The sequence below is a fragment of the Ahaetulla prasina genome, chromosome 4 (assembly GCF_028640845.1).
Source record: "Ahaetulla prasina isolate Xishuangbanna chromosome 4, ASM2864084v1, whole genome shotgun sequence".
Classification (NCBI taxonomy): Eukaryota; Metazoa; Chordata; class Lepidosauria; order Squamata; family Colubridae; genus Ahaetulla; species Ahaetulla prasina.
In genome coordinates, this window is record NC_080542.1 from 78,276,276 (window position 1) to 78,293,856 (window position 17,581).

At 43.6% G+C, this 17,581-nt stretch overlaps 1 protein-coding gene across 1 annotated transcript in view; it reads right to left on the reverse strand.

Moving 5' to 3' along the window:
- STAC (SH3 and cysteine rich domain) overlaps positions 1–17,581 on the reverse strand; it is a 234,130-nt gene that overhangs the window by 44,990 nt on the left and 171,559 nt on the right. The window contains exon 6 of the mRNA XM_058184234.1: positions 2,164–2,245. Coding sequence (XP_058040217.1) covers positions 2,164–2,245 — 82 coding nt within the window. The remainder of the gene's footprint in view (positions 1–2,163; positions 2,246–17,581) is intronic.

Sequence of the window (17,581 nt, forward strand, 5' to 3'; positions counted from 1 at the left end):
CATCGTTTTGAGGGTAGGAGTTGAAACAGTTTATGTCCTGGTTCCATTATTGGTATTAAAAACTTATATAGTTCCACCTATTCTTTAACTGAAGAGAAAGGTATGGGGAAAATGTAAAGAATGTACAAAGATTTTATATTCGGATATTCTATTCTGTTATATGTATTTCTTCATTTTTCTTCCTCACATATGACTTCTGACATATTAATTATTTTCAACATTCAACAGTTCTGTTTTCAGAAATTTAACTTTTCTGGAATTAACAATGGCCTTTTCTGGGAATTTGAGGTGGATATCTCTGTCTCTGAGGGATCATTCTCTCTCTTTCTTAAGTTTTATAGATGATTGGTCCTTGGCAACAATATTCCAGGTAAGCAAAGAACAAAGCCTAAAACTGCCTTATAATAATTATGTACTTGATTTTTAATCATCCATCACATCTTGCATGGCAACAAAGGAGAGCCACAAACTGCTTCTCTCTCCCTCTGTCAATATCAATTGCAGCTGGCTCTGGAGAAAGGAGGAGAGTCAGCACAATATAGTGCCACCCACCCTTAATTCTGAGTTTGTTCTGAGAATTGGGGGTGGGTGATACTGCATTTTGCTCTCTTCCTTTCTCTGGGAAAATTTCAGTCAATGTTGATAGAAGTAGACATTCCTCTACTTTATGGGGTACCTTAGGGTTTAATTCTTTTTCCCCTTCTATTTAACATGAGGCCTCTGGGAGAGATGATTTGTCACATGGGATGTGATACCATCAGTACACAGATGACACCCAGCTTTGTATCTTTACACTAGGCCATTTGACTAGGCCATTTGATACTAATCCCAGTGTCTTGACTGGATGGATGTTCAATCTTTGCACGATGGAACTGATGTGGGAATTTGAGTCCCCTGGAGACAAGTCTCTTCCATCTTTGGTTCTGGATGGGGTTTCACTGCTCCAGGCAGATCTGGTGCATAATCTGGGGGTTCTCTTGGACTTGTGGCTCCTGTTCAAAAAGCAGCTGTGGCTAGGAGAGTCTTTGCACAACTTTGGGTCATAGGTCAGTGCGCCTATACCTGGACTGAGAAGCCTTGCCCTTGTAACCTCTAAGTATTGTAACATGCTGTACATGAGGCTGCCTTGAAGACCATTCAGAAACTTCATATAGTGTAGAAAGAGGCTGTATAGACAGTACATGGTTCCAGATAAATGGTACACATAACATCACCCCTGCATGAGCTGCATTGGTTATTGCTGTGTTCTTGGTGCAATTTAATATGCAGGTAGTTACCTTTAAATCCCTGCAAGGCTTGGGACCATGGTACTTGAGAGATTGCCTTTTTCCAAAGGCAACCTGTCCAACCAGATCAACTAGAATGAACATTCAGCCAGAGTGGCAGCCAACAGGGACCAAAAGATGAACTTTTTCACAGGGGCCCTACTCTGTGGCACATCATGTATGGAACATCCTCCCTTCAGAGATTAGATTGGCCTCAACCCTGTTAGCCTTCAGGTCCTGAAAAAGTGGCTATATTCCCATGCCTGAGTGCTGACTGTGTTAAGGGCCCCATTTCCTGGCTGTATTGCTAACTGGCCAAGTATCTTCACATGTACCCTTCAATACACTTAATATCCTTAATTAATGTTTTTGTGCTCTGTATTAGAATCCTTGGGAGTGCAACACAAAAGGTTTAGTATTATCATGGCTTTGGAGATAGCATGGGAAATTTTCTAACTACCAAGAGAAATGTTTTGGAGAGGCTTTGAAATAGAATTTTTTTATGCTGATCTTCTGACTAGACAACAATAATCTAATTAAGTAATAATCAAATAAATTGTTTCTATTCTCGTGAGGTTTGTTGGGAAACCCAGATAACTCCATCAACATCCTTCCTGCATTATGTGAAATTGTGCATATCTCACAGATAATAGATCTTGTTAAATATGGAAAACATGAATGTTAAATATGTAGTGATTTTTTAATGATTTGCTAGCAGCATACCAAGAAACACAACATACTTAATTATTAAAAACGCTGGGAAGCAGTAGGAAGTAAATAGTAACTATTTCCTCAATATCTGTTTGTAGCTTCTGAAATTAATCCCAGAACAGAATTTGTACTTCAATACTCTATGAGATAATCTGTGTTTTAGCTATAAATGATAGCTTGCACTCACCACTATTGCTGCATTGCCTATTTAGGTCAAATATATTTCCTAGGCTGCTTCTTTCTTCGGGAACTTCTGCCAAATCTGATGTCTGTAATAGACAAAAAGGCAACACAGTGAAAATTAGTGAAAATGAAGAAAATTGAGATCAAACTTGTGTGAACAAGTTAATGATGGTAATGAGAATATGGGAATTCCAATCGTGCTTTTTATAATTTTGTGAACAACAAATTTAATGACTCGAGATCCACCCCACCACTAAAACAATATAACGGCAAAGAAAATAATGATGAAATAGTTAAAGCAAACCTTTTTTAACACATTCTTCAGCTCAGTCTTTGTTAACAGTAATGGCTCATACCTGACATTCCCCAACTGCACCAACAATGACCTAACACATATAGATTTCACTGAAGAAAATGTTGAAAAAGCTCTTCGGAAACTGAAACCATCCCTATTTATAGAACCTGATGGACTATGTGCATACTTCTTAAAAAAGCTTTCCACTAATATAGCAGAACCCCTAAGCATAATCTTTGGAAAAGGCTTCACGACCAGTTCCCTTCCCAAACTTTGGTCACTAGCCATGGTCATCCCTGTCTTCAAAAAAGGAGACCCCAGTTTAGTTGAAAATTATAGACCAATCTCTCTATGCTGCGTCACCTGTAAAGTTATGGAATCTATCATCAACAAATCCATTATCCTCCACCTAGAAACAATCTATCTACTCTCTAATAAACAATTTGGTTTCAGAAAAAAATTATCATGTAATTTACAACTTCTTCACTGCAAAAACATATGGATTACAAATCTTGATCAAGGCAAAACAATAGATACAATTTACATAGACTTCTGTAAAGCTTTTGACTCAGTGGTACATGACAAACTTCTCCTAAAACTAAAATCCTACGGCATCTCTAGACCCCTCCATAATTGGATAACAGCGTTCCTGTCTAACAGACAACAAGTGGTCAAAGTAGGCAGTGCCCTATCAAATCCTGTTCCTGTCAATAGCGCCATTCCCCAAAGCAGTGTTCGTGGACCAACACTCTTCATATTATACATTAATGATCTCTGTGGCTATATTAAAAGCAATTGTGTTCTTTTTGCTGACGATGTCAAAACTATTTTTTTTATTGAAAAAGTTTTACAATAAAATTTTTCCCCATTACATCCCACCCCCCTTCCCCCCACCAACCATCAACCCCCTCCCCCCACCCCACCCCCAGACTTCCCAGAGCAGAATACAAGGTATACAATCTGACAATCATAATCTAGAATACCCTAATTATCCATAAATTCCCATCCCTCCCCTAAAACCTCAACTCTCCTTCTCCATAAAAAAAAACAAAAAAGAAGGAAATGTTCGTTCGTAAAATATTTGATGTTTCTTCATCCAATAATTGTTCTAAATATAGTCAGTCCATCTTCCTAATTTCGGTATATTTTCTTATGGGTTTTCAGTCTGGTACATTGAAGTTTCCAACAAGTTCAATATTTTTAACCTCTAGTCTTTGATAACAAACATATAATCCTAGTATCTAGGATCATCACAATAAATTACAAATATTTTATAACCATTTTAACATTTTAACCTTAAGCAATTCCCTTTGTTTTAATTTTTATTTTAATTCCCCCCCCAACACTTTTAAACCCAACATCAATTTTTATCCAAAGTAACTAAATCCACCATTAATAAAATAACGCCAATAAAATATATCTCCCTCATTTTATTTGCAAATTAAAATAAATACACCCCAACTTAATTTCCAAATATCATCTATAAAACATTTTATATAAAAAAGAAATTTAAATTATCCTTCCTTACTTTCAATTTTTATCCAAAATAGATAAATCCACCATATATAATAATAACAGTATAAATATAATACACCCACATTTGACTTGCAGACTCAAAGAAATGCACATTATCCTTTCTATTTCTTTTATGTTCAGAAATTTTTACTTACAGTTTACCCTTTCCCATAAAAGGAAACACTTTTCATCTGACAATGTTGCTTCTTTACTCCTTGTTTTTTTAAAGATTACCATCCTTTGCTCCTCCCCTGCTATTTTCTGTATTTCTTCTCCCAAAGTTACAGCCCCAATTTCAAATTGTGTTTGTTTTACTTCCTTCTCCCTTTTTTTAACCATTTCTACTTCTCCGCCTACCTTAACTTCTAAATCTGGTAAACTTCCAGCCTTCAATACCTCAACATAAAAAGTTCTTGGTTTGGTAACTACATTAAGACAATACTTCCCTCCCATATAATTTACTGTTAGTCCGGCTGGCACATTCCATCTATACCATACCTGGCGGTTTCTAAGCTTCCTTTACCAAAAAAGCATATTCTTTTCTGTCCCTCAATATTTTGGAAGGAATTTCTTTCAACACCAAAACCTCTTGACCCAATATTTGAATTTTACTTTTATAGGAGGCTTGCGAGATTTCACTCCTAATCTTCCTAGATGTAAAATAAACCACTATATCCCTTGGCAACTGTCTCTGCCTTGCCACCCATGAATTAACACAGTAAATTTACTCAATTTGATTTTCAAGATCCAGTGATGTCAGTCCAATCACTTGTGAAAAGGCTTCTGCAAATATCTTTTTTAGATTCTCTTGTTTATTTTCTTTTACATCTCTCATCCTCAATGCAGATTCCATTGTTTTATATTGTAATAAAACCCGTTCTTCATCTGCTTTCTCCACCTTGTTCCGAAGCTCCTCTATTTGACTTTTTAAATTCAAGTTAATTTGTTCAATCTCAAGCACTTTTCCATCCAGCCTTTTTATAAATTCATAGTCATAAAGGCTGACCTCACTTCTTGTAAATCTTCATTCTCGGCTCAATTTCCTTAAGTTTTTTGTCTTGAGCAGAAATTTGAGCCTTCAGAAATTCTTTCAACTCCTCTTGTAGTTTAGGCTGTATTTGTTTAGAAGCGATCTTACTTTAACTTTATAAATTGCAACAAAGTCAAATCTTTTCAAGCAACTTATTTGAAATGGGTAAATCAGTTCTATAAACCTTCGGCTTTTCTCTTTAAGATTTCTTCACTTAAATATAAAATCCATCAAATTTAAGCAAGGTTAACAAGGTGCTAAGGATGTTAACAAGGACTTCCTTAAGTTTCGTTTTCATTAACCAAATTAACCAAATCCGCCATCTTCCTTCTTCTCAAATACCTTTCGAAGATCGAGATGAGGTATTAGTATTAGTATTTATTGGATTTTTATACCGCCCTTCTCGTGAAGGACTCAGGGCGGTTCACAGCCACAATAAAAACAATGACAATGTACAGATAAAACAATAATTAAAAAACTTATTATATGTATGGCCAAATTAAAACATTTATACCTTAAAAACCCCATAAAATTTGTATCAAATATAAAAATTAAAACTATTTAAAAATTTAAAATTCCTAGGCCAGTCCTGTGCGAATAAAAAGATACATCTTCAGCTCGTGGAGAAAGGTCCGAAGGTCAGGCAATTGACGAAGTCCAGAGGGAAGTTCATTCCAGAGGGTGGGAGCCCCCACAGAGAAGGACCTTCCCCTGGGAGTCGCCAGCCGACATTGCTTGGCGGACAGCACCCTGAGAAGTCCCTCTCTGTGTGAGCGTACGGGTCGGTGGGAGGTATTCGGTAGCAGCAGGCGGTCCCGTAAGTACCCTGGCCCTAAACCATGGAGCGCTTTAAAGGTAGTAACCAAAACCTTAAAGTGCACCCGAGAGACCACAGGTAGCCAGTGCAGCCTGCACAGGAGTGGTGTTACATGGGAGCCACGTACGCCACCCTCTATCACCCGCGCAGCTGCATTCTGAACTAACTGGAGCCTCCGGGTGCTCTTCAAGGGGAGCCCCATGTAAAGAGCATTGCAATAATCCAAGCGAGAGGTAACAAGAGCATGAGTGACCGTGCATAGGGCATCCCGGTCAAGGAAGGGGTGAACTGGCGAATCAGGCGAACCTGATAAAAAGCTCTCCTGGAGACGGTCGTCAAGTGATCTTCAAACAACAACCGTCCATCCAGGAGAACGCCCAAGTTGCGCACCCTTTCCATCGGGGCCAATGATTCGCTTCCAACAGTCAGCTGCGGCTGCAGCTGACTGTACCGGAGTGCCGGCATCCACAGCCACTCCATCTTGGAGGGATTGAGCCTGAGCTTGTTTCTCCCCATCCAGACCTGTACAGCTTCCAGGCACTGGGACAGTACTTTGATAGCTTCATTGGGGTGGCCTGGGGTGGAAAAGTACAACTGCGTGTCGTCAGCGTACAGTTGGTACCTCACCACAAAGCCACTGATTATCTCACCCAGTGGCTTCATATAGATGTTGAACAGGAGAGGCGAGAGAATCGACCCCTGTGGCACACATCCCTGTGGTCTAAGGCATACATCCACCCTGCCTCTTGCCTCCGCTCCATCTGCTTAAAGTAATTAGAATATCTTCATCTTGATAGCAGAGACGGTTGCGAACACTTTGTTCTGCAAAAATGCAGAAGCTTCCCAGATCTGGAGCATTTGCCAGGTTTAAACAGGGAGCTCTCACCCTTTGAGCCCCAGGAGTTATTCCTGGAACTCTTGGGGAGCTCTACCCCCCACCCCCGGCTGCTCACCTTTCTTTCTTCTCCCGTGGGAAAGGTTTTCAAGCCGCCGGACAGCTGATTTGCGCTTTCTGAGTGGCTTTAACAGAATCATGGAGCACGGAGCCACCGGAAGTCGGATGTCAAACTATTTAACACTACCAACAATACAGCTACCCTTCAAAAAGACCTTGACTTTGTGTCACAATGGTCAAAAACTTGGCAACTCTAAATCTCAATCAGCAAATGCTCTGTCTTACATATTGGAAAAAAGAATCTAAACACTAAATACAAACACGATGGACATTACCTTCAGATGACTCCCACCCTGTTAAAGACCTTGGAGTTTTCATTTCCAATGATCTAAGTGCCAAAGCCCACTGCAACTACATCGCAAAAAAGGCTTTAAAAGTTGTAAACCTGTCGTGTCCCACTCCTCCTCTGACTGCCGGGCTGGGGAAGTCTGTATCAAGCATGGCCACAGAGCCTCTGCAGCTTTGCCAAAGTTCTGTCAGAGTTCTCAGGGCAGGCAGGAGTCCAAGATGTGACTTCAGCAATCCAAATTAGACTTTGCCTGACTTAAAGAATGCCAGAAAGCAGATCCTTTATATAGGCCACGGGGTGTGGCTCCATGACTCAGCACTTATCCAGGTCTGCCCCTCCCTTCCTTTTGCTGACGTCGCCTCTCCATTCTCCAGAAGTGTGGATCCATCCACCTTCCAGCTGCCGGCAATTCCAGCTCGTGACTGGCTTCATGTTCTTCATGTTCACATGCTGTGGGGGAGGGGTTTATTTGCTCAGTTTGTCCAGGCATGGTGCCAGGACCGGGGGCCGGAGGCATGCCAGGCCATTCGTCTTGTTCGGTCTGTCCGGGCATGGTGTCAGGACTGGGGGCTGGAGGCATGCCAAGCCCGTCGTCTGCATTATCAGTCTCTGGCTGAGATGACAGGAGATGAGAGGGGCCCGGCTGCGGAGAGGGGGGCAGGCGAGACACAACAAAACCTAATCTTACGTAGCTTCTGCTCAAGAAACACTATACTACTAACCAGAGCTTATAAAACATTTGCTAGACCAATTCTTGAATACAGCTCAACTGTCTGGAACCCATACCACATTTCAGACATCAATACAATCGAACGTGTCCAGAAATATTTTACAAGAAGAGTTCTCCACTTCTCTGAATACAACAAAATACCTTATGCCATCAGACTTGAAATCTTGGGTTTAGAAAACTTAGAACTCCACCGCCTTCGACAGGACCTGTGTTTAACTCATAGAATCATCTATTGCAATGTCCTTCCTGTTAAAGACTACTTCAGCTTCAATCACAACAATACAAGAGCAAACAATAGATTTAAACTTAATGTTAACCACTTCAATCTTGATTGCAGAAAATATGACTTCTGTAACAGAGTTATTAATACTTGGAATACACTACCTGACTCTGTGGTCTCTTCTCAAAATCCCCAAAGCTTTAACCAAAAACTGTCTACTATTGACCTCACCCCATTCCTAAGAGGTCTGTAAGGGGCACGCATAAGAGCACAAACGTGCCTACCGTTTCTGTCCTATTGTTTCCTTTCATTACATCCAATTAATATAGTTATTACATACTTATGCTTATATATTATATAGTTATTTTCATGCTTATGCTTATATATACTATTGTGACAAAATAAATAAAATAAAAAAAGATTAAAAAATTAAAATGAAGCTTCAGTGCTGCTTCTACTATATCCGTGATAGTGAACCTATGGCATGTGGTTTCCTGGGTTTAGAAAACTTGGAACTCCGTCGCCTTCGACAGGACCTGGTTTTAGCTCATACAATCATCCATTGTAATGTCCTTCCTGCCAACGACTACTTCAGTTTCAACTACAATAACACAAGAGCTACCAATAGATTTAAACTTAATGTCAACCACTCCAGTTTGGATTGTAAAAAATATGATTTCTGTAACAGAATTATCTGTGCTTGGAATGCATTACCTGATTCTGTGGTCTCTTCTCATAACCCCAAAAGCTTTAAACAAAATCTATCCACTGTTGACCTCACCCCATTCCTAAGAGGACTCTAAGGGGCATGAATAAGAGCACAAACATGCCTACCATTCCTGTCCTTTTGTTTCTTTCCATATATATATATATGTTTATACTTCCTTGTTTCTCCTCATATATATGTTTATATATTATATAATCTTTTTGTGTTATGCTTGTGTATATTGTTTTGACAAAAATAAATTAAATAAATAAATAAATGTGTGATGGATGTGGCATGCAGAGCAATCTCTCCGGGCATGCCAGCCATTGCCTGTTGCTCTTCCAGGTTCTGGCACCACATGCGTGCCAGCCAGCTGGTGTCACCGAGTGCCAAAACATAAGCACATGCGTGGGAGCACTGGAAACTAGAAGAACAAATTTCTGGCATGCACACACTCACCAGGAAGCTGAGTTTCTGGCTGGCCAGCCAGCTGGTCTTCACGCATGCTTGCACGCCAGAAACTGGAAGACCAGGTGACCAATTCACATGTGCATGCTGGAAACTGGAAGATCAGCTTCCCAGTCTGTTCTTCCAGTTTCCAGTGCTCCCGTGCGTGTGCACCGGGGAGCTGATCTTTCTGTTTCCGGTGCTCCTGTGCATGTGCTTATGTTTTGGCACTCAGTGTCGAAAAGATTCACCAACACTGTACTATATTATTCAGAGGCAGTTTAAATCCTTGAAGCAATATGTATAGGATAATTTGGTGTCCTAGATGTTAAATGGATTGCAAACTTGTTTTCTTATTTAGACTGGAGAAGAAAAAGATTACTAGGCTTTTTTAGAGCTTCCATGTGAAGTAGGTTAGATCAGCCCTTCCCAAAAATACACTCAATATACTAAGGGTCAACTCATATAATTCCCTAATAAGCATAGCTATTTAATATAAGAGGAAGATATCCTTGTATGCAATGCTTATCTCTCTACAATTACATAGTTTGAAGCTGAAAAGATGCATTGTTAGAATTCAGTATGCTTTTGGTTGCTATACTGAATCCTGATGATGGTTGGATACAGATGCAGTTATAGTTATAGCATATTTACTAAAACCTATTTGGAATCAAGTAGCTTAATTAATTTAATCTATTCTAATCCGCGTAAATATGGATACAATTGATCTATGAAGTAACATAATCCATCTCTTCATTTGCACAATATGGGTCTTTCCCATTCCAGGTTTTATTTCACAGTCATGCCTGACATTCCTTTGAGAGTTTTTTTAAACAACTGGCTGTGAAAAATTTGATGAATGACTAGACAACTTGTAACTTGCTGGGTCACCCTTTCAGAGATATTTCTTACCTAAACAGAGAAACAGAATGACCACAGCTGAATGACTATAGAATGAAAAGCAGTGGGAGCAGTGGGAGAGACTTCTGACTTCTTGCTGGCTTCTCCTGTGAGAAGGCTAGCAAAGAATATCAGAAATCTTCCTTCCTTCCTTCCTTCCTTCCTTCCTTCCTTCCTTCCTTCCTTCCTTCCTTCCTTCCTTCCTTCCTTCCTTCCTTCCTTCCTTCCTTCCTTCCTCTCTCCCTCCCTCCCTCCAATTCCCACAGGCGTCTCCATTTACTTTACTTGTGGGAAGATTGCAGGGAGAAAGAAGCCAGCACCTCACAAGAACCGGGAAGAAATATTTGGAAAATGATTGGCTCAGCTTACCCAAAGAGCTTTAAATTAAAACTGAAGGAGGGTGACCAATCTTTAGGATCATTAGTACCTAATCCAAAACATAAACAACAATACAACAAATCAAACAAGAAGGCTGAAAATGATGGGAAAGAAGAAATACTCAGATACAAATTAGGATATGTAGGAAGTATACCCAGATCACCTATAAAGGACTCAGATGCCCATACACTAGCGCTCAAAGTTTGGGGAACAAACAGGGAAAGCTTGAAGTACTACTACCTGAGGGCAAGCATGGTATTGTTACTATTACTGAAATTTGGTGGGATTGAAATTTACAGCTGGGATGTACTGATGGAAGAATATAAACTGTTCAAAAGAAACAGACCTAACAAAAGAGGAGATGAAGTTGCATTATATGTAAGAGACCGCTTGTCAGGCCTTGCCTCTCTTCCTTTCCCAAGAAAGTATAGACTCTTGAAATGTGGTATTTCAAAAGGAACCTTTTATTGAGAAGAAGTGATAGCAAGATAGGTGAAGCAGACTCTAAAGTCCCTCCCAAACTATACAGTTAGAAATAGGGCTTTAGAATTCCTCCCTCCAGTTTGAATGTGGATTCAGCCAATCCACAGGTGTGACAATGTTATTGTAACGGCTGTCTTGAGAAACAGATAAGGAGCCATTCCCAGGATCTTCTTCCACTTTCAACAAACTGAAACAATCCATCTGGCCCGCACTCCTTATTACATTCCAAAGAAGGTGAGCATACTGCAGGATGATTAGGCGCCAGGAAAAAGGTTATTTATTTATATTTATATTTATATTTATATTTATATTTATATTTATTATTATTTTTTATTATTATTATTATTATTATTATTATTATTATTATTATTATTATTATTATTATTATTATTATTATTTAGATTTTTATACCGCAATGACAATGACAATAAACAGATAAAAACAAAGATTAAAAAACTTATTATATAATTGGCTGAAATTTAAAACAATATACCGTTAAAACCCCTAAAGATTTATATCGAAATATGAATATTAAAATTAAACTCTTTAAAATTATAAAATTATAAAATTTAAAATTACGAAGCCAATCCCGCGTGAATAAACAAATACGTCTTCAGCTCATGGCGGAAGGTCCGAAGGTCAGGCAGTTGACGCAATCCAGGGGAAAGTTCTTTCCAGAGGGTAGGAGCCCCCACAGAGAAGGACCTTCCCCTGGGGGCCACCAGCCAACATTGCTTGGCGGACGGCACCCTGAGAAGTCCCTCTCTGTGTGAGCGTACAGGTCGGTGGGAGGTGTTCGGTAGCAGAAGGCGGTCCCGTAAGTACCCTGGCCCTAAGCCATAGAGAGCTTTAAAGGTAGTAACCAACACCTTAAAGTGCACCCGAGAGACCACAGGTAGCCAGTGCACTCTGCACAGGAGTGGTGTTACATGGGAGCCACATGCGGCTCCCTCTATCACCCGCGCAGCCGCATTCTGAACTAACTGGAGCCTCCGGGTGCTCTTTAAGGGGAGCCCCATGTAGAGAGCATTGCAATAATCCAGGCGGGAGGTGACAAGAGCATGAGTGACCGTGCATAGGGCATCCCGGTCAAGGAAGGGGCGCAACTGGCGGATCAGGCGAACCTGATAAAAAGCTCTCCTGGAGACGGCCATCAAGTGATCTTCAAACGACAGCCGTTCATCCAGGAGAATGCCCATGTTGCACACCCTTTCCATTGGGGCCAATGATTCGCCCCCGACAGTCAGCTGCAACTGCAGCTGCCTGTACCGGGGTGCCGGCATCCCCAGCCACTCCGTCTTGGAGGGATTGAGCTTGAGCCTGTTTTTCCCCATCCAGACCCGTACGGCTTCCAGGCACCGGGACAGTACTTCGATAGCTTCGTTGGGGTGGCCTGGGGTGGAAAAGTACAGCTGCGTGTCGTCAGCGTACAGTTGGTACCTCACCCCAAAACCACTGATGATCTCACCCAGCGGCTTCATGTAGATGTTGAACAGGAGAGGCGAGAGAATCGACCCCTGCAGCACCCCACAAGTGAGGCGCCTTGCGGTCGATCTCAGCCCCCCTGTCAACACCGTCTGCGACCGGTCAGAAAGATAGGAGGAGAACCACCGATAAACGGTGCCTCCCACTCCCAAACTCCCCAACCGGTGCAGCAAGATACCATGGTCGATGGTATGAAAAGCTGCTGAGAGGTCTAATAGGACCAGGGCAGAGGAACAACCCCTGTCCCTGCCCCTCCAGAGATCATCCACCAACGCGACCAAAGCCGTCTCCGAACTATATCCGGGCCAGAAGCCGGACTGGAACGGGTCTAGATAGACAGTTTCATCCAGGTATTGGGGTAGCTGACACGCCACCACACTCTCAACAACCTTCGCAACAAAGCGAAGGTTGGAGACCGGACGGTAATTTCCCAAAACAGCTGGGTCCAGGGAAGGCTTCTTGAGGAGGGGCCTCACCACTGCCTCTTTCAAGGTGGCAGGGAAACCCCTTCCATCAGAGAAGCATTGATAATCCCACGGAGCCAGCCTCGTGTCACCTCCTGTGTGGCCAGCACCAACCAGGAAGGGCACGGGTCCAGTAAACATATGGTGGCATGCAACCTCCCCAACAAACTGTACATGTCCTCGAGAGCCACAAGGTCAAATTCATCCCAAACAATCCCGACAAGACGAGTCCACCCTCTCACCTGGATCATCCCAATTTTGATCCAGACCATCCCGAAGCTGAATGATTTTATCGTATAGATAACCACTAAACTCCTCGGCCCGTCCCTGTAAGGGGTCATCCCACACCTCCTGATGAAGGAGAGAGCGGGTCACCCGAAACAGGGCTGCTGGGCAGTTATCTTCCGACGCAATGAGGGAGGAAACGTAGGAACGCTTCGCTTCCCTCAGTGCCACTAGGTAAGTCTTAGAATAAGACTTAACTAGTGTCCGGTCAGCTTCAGAACGGCTGGATCTCCAGGCACTCTCTAGGCGTCTTCTCCGGTGTTTCATCTCCCTCAGCTCCTCAGAGAACCAAGGAGCTGGTTGAGGTCTACGCCGGGTCAGAGGCCGCAAAGGCATGACACGGTCTAAAGCCCCAGCCCCTGTCCCCTGTTCCCAGGCCGCAACTAGTTCTTCAGCCGTGCTGTGGGCCAGATCCTCAGGAAATGGCCCAAGCTCCGTCAGGAAACTCTCCGGGTCCATCAGGCACCTGAGACGGAACCACCGTATTGATCCCGTCTCCCTGCGGTGGTGGGTAGCTGTCCGAAAGTCCAAGCAAAGGGGAAAATGATCTGACCATGACAAAGGCTCTGTTACTAAATCTCCTAACTCCAGACCATTTAACCACTGTCCAGAGATATAAATCAGGTCCAGTGTGCCTCCCCCAATGTGCGTAGGGCCATCAACTACTTGTATCCGTCATGGAGGCCTATAACTCCCGAGCCGCCGTTGATGACAAGCCGGTCGATGGCAAGTTGAAATCCTCCATGACCATAAGTCTGGGGGTCTCAACCGCCACCCCGGCAAGTACCTCCAGCAGCTCGGGCAGGGCTGTAGTCAAGCAGCAAGGAGCCAGGTAAGTGATCAACAAGCCCATCTGACCCCTATGACCCCCACCTCACAAAGAGGGATTCACAACCGGCTATCTGAGGAACAGTGGAGTCCCTCGGCTGTAGACTTTCCCTAATAACAACCGCCACCCCCCCCCCACCCCTACCTTGGGCCCTCGGTTGATGGAATGCTCGGAAACCCGGAGGGCACAGTTCAACAAGGGGAACACCCCCTCCGTGCCCAAACAGGTCTCTGTAATACCCATAAGGTCCGCAGACTCCCCCTGAATAAGATCACAAATCAGGGGGGCTTTGTTAACTACGGACTGTGCATTGCATAACATCAACTGGAGGCCCAAGCTCTGAGGATCCTGGCCACCCAGGGAACAGGTGAAGTCTGAGGGGCCGGAGCATGCAATCGCTTTTAAACAGTGAGCACGTGCTCCCAAAGATTGATACGGCCCCTCACTTCCGCCATACCTGCCTCTCCCACTTACCATACAGATGGAACGACCCTCTAAACCAGGAACATACCCCTCCCCCCTGCCTTCGGACTCAATGAAGTAACGCCGCGAGCAAGCACAGGAACTGGACCCCTCCCCGACGAGTTACCCCCCACACCCATCCTTTCCCTCCCCCCTTTAAAAAACCCCTTTTTAAAAAAACCCAAAGATTCTTCCTCGATGCATGCCACCTCTCTGGGTCCTAAAACCCGTCAATAAGGCCAGCCCTCGTTAATGTGGAGGGCCATTCCTGCGAGGCGGGGGTACCTCGCAGGCGCAAGAGTTCATATGGCGAGTAACGCATGGCATCGGCCGACAGCTGATTTTGTCCCCTTTATCGGCTGAGATGTTATGCTAAGATGTTTTTCCGGGGTCCGGTACAAGGTGGAAAGAGTAGAACAAGCAGTCCTTCATGGCTAGATGTAAAGTCCATGATATCCTGGTGGATTAACAGACAAAAGATCGTAAACCATCTTAACCCAACCAGGACAAAGAAACACGACTGCTCTGTTCCATAACCCGAGTCCCCTCGGGAAGTAGATGGTGCCTCCGTCACTGTCCGTCATTGTCCCCCATATTAAAGGAGGACGCGTCGAACAGAGACCACAACGCCTCCGGCGTTCCTCTCGTCTCCAGCTCCGTCCTCTGCGGGTACCTGGAAATGCCGTCTAAGGGACCATCTTCCTCACCTCCCACGCCCCTCCTTGCAGAACCAGGCCAGACCCCAAAGGATCCGGATGTCGAAAACGCTGCAGTTGGTCTTGCGGCTAGAGGAACAAAACGGAAACGTTGATCCGGCCGGACCACCATCTCCCTCCTGCGGCTCATCCTGTCCGCTATCCTTCATCGCTCACCCCTTCTCCAGCACCGTGCGTGGCAACCGTGGATACCAAGAGGCCAAGACCTCATCCAATGGCTGCCGGGCAGATGTTCCACTGGGCCGGAGAATGCCGTCTGCGGGGGAGATGTTCCAGCAGGCCAGGGAGGAGGTCAGGGGGCGGGGTAGATGGGTAGCCATGGTATCAGCTGGGAATGCACCGCCCCACCCCCATGCCTCCACATGGTCGTCAAGTCCACCGCTCACCCCCACACTTAATGGGGGAGATGGCCCAACGAGTTGGGAGCCAGAAGACCAGGAGACGTAGTCCAGGGGCGCAATCAGGGCACCGATGAATGAACGCCACCCTCAGCTGAGAACACACAGCCCCCTCCCCACGTCTCCACACGGCCGCCTCCACATGGCCACCGAGCGTCAACCGCCAGTGGGGGAGATGTTGCAGCAAAACGGGGCCAAAGAGCCGAGAAACGCAGTCTGGGCGTAGCAGCGTAGATGGCAAACACCGCCCCTCCCCCACGCCTCCACATGGCCGTCGACCCCCACCACTCACCCTGCAATCGTCAGGGAGATGATAAAACAGCTGGGGGCCAGGGGCCGTGAGGCTCAGTCTGGGGGGGTGTAGTCCGGTGGGTGCAGTCAGATAAAGCTGAAGATAAATGCCGCTAACAGCGCAGATGAATAACCACCGCCAAACAGCTGAAAAAAACAGTTGAGGACAGGCCGCCCTCCCATGCACCTCCGCAAGGCCGCCATCTTTGTCCACCCCGTCTCCGGCTTCTCTGACTCCAGGCACAGCAACCGCAGGTCCAAAAAGGTCCTAAGACCACACCCGCGGCCGCTGGGATGTTAATTCACCGGACCAGGGGGCGCAAGCGGCGAAAGAAGCAGCAGGATGCAGCCATCAGCCAGGGATCTAATCAACTGCCATTCTGTGCATTCAGTAAGCCGCCATTCTTGCGCATGCGCAGAATCAACCTTATAAAAATACAGCTTATTCCCATGCTCCCCCCTCCTTCCATTTGAATGGCAGTATCATGTTAGGGATCTGACACCACTACATTTCTACAGAAATGTATAAAACCACATAAACGAAGCCTTGTAGAATGAATATGGGTTAATATAAAAAGAAAAACATTGACACAGGTGTATACTGCAAGTGACCTAATCAAGCCGAAGAAAGAGATGAACCTATTAACCCGTTGTTAACCTAACCTGTTAACAAATATATGTAGGAAATACACCACAGTAATAATGGGGGGACTTTTAACTACCCTAACATCAACTGGGAGACAAACTCTACATCAAATGGGAGATTGAACAAGTTCCAGACCAATCTAGCTGACAACTTTGTTATCCAAAAGTCAGAGGAGGAAACTAGAAGAGCAGCTATACTGGACTTAATTTTTACTAATGGAGAAGAAGTATTGGAGGGGTATGAAATATTGCAGGAACTTTAGGACAGAGTGACCATGTCATATTAGAATTCATAATGCAGAAAGTAATAGAATATAATCAAACCAGTATTTTAGACTTTAAAACACCAGATTTCAACAAACTTAGAGAGAGCTTGTGAAGGATTTCATGGATGAAAATCTTAAAGGGGAAAACAATTCAAGAATTTGAAAGACAAAAAGTACAAGTACAAAAAATGGAAAGAGGGACACATAACTAAGGCAGAATATCAGCAGATAGCCAGAATCTGCAAAGATGAAGTCAGGAAAGCAAAGACTCAGAATGAACAAAGACTTGCAATAAAAGTCAAAGATAATAAAAAAAGTTTCTTCCAACATATAAATAGCAAGAAAAAAATCAAGGAAACAGTCTGTCCATTAAATAGAGAAAATGGCAAGGAAGTAACAGGCAACATAGAGAAAGCAGAGCTGATTAACTCATTACTTGCGTTGGTCTTCACACAAAAAGAAACTATAGTCCAACCTATCAAAAACATAACTGTAAAAGATAGACTAGAAATAAAAGTTAAAATAAGCAAAAAAAATAGTAAGAGAAAACCTGTCTGATCTTGATAAATACAAATCATCGGGATCTAATACATTACATCCCACAGTTCTAAAGGAGCTGACAGATGTCATCTCAGAACCACTGCATCACATCTTTCAAAAATCCTGGAACACCAGAGAATTACCAGAGGACTGCAAAAGAGCTGATGTGGTTCCCATCTTCAAAAAAAGAAAAAAAGAGATCAAGAAAACTGCAGATCAATCAATACCCAGGAAGATATTGGAAAAGATAATTAAAAAACAGATCTGGGAATCTCT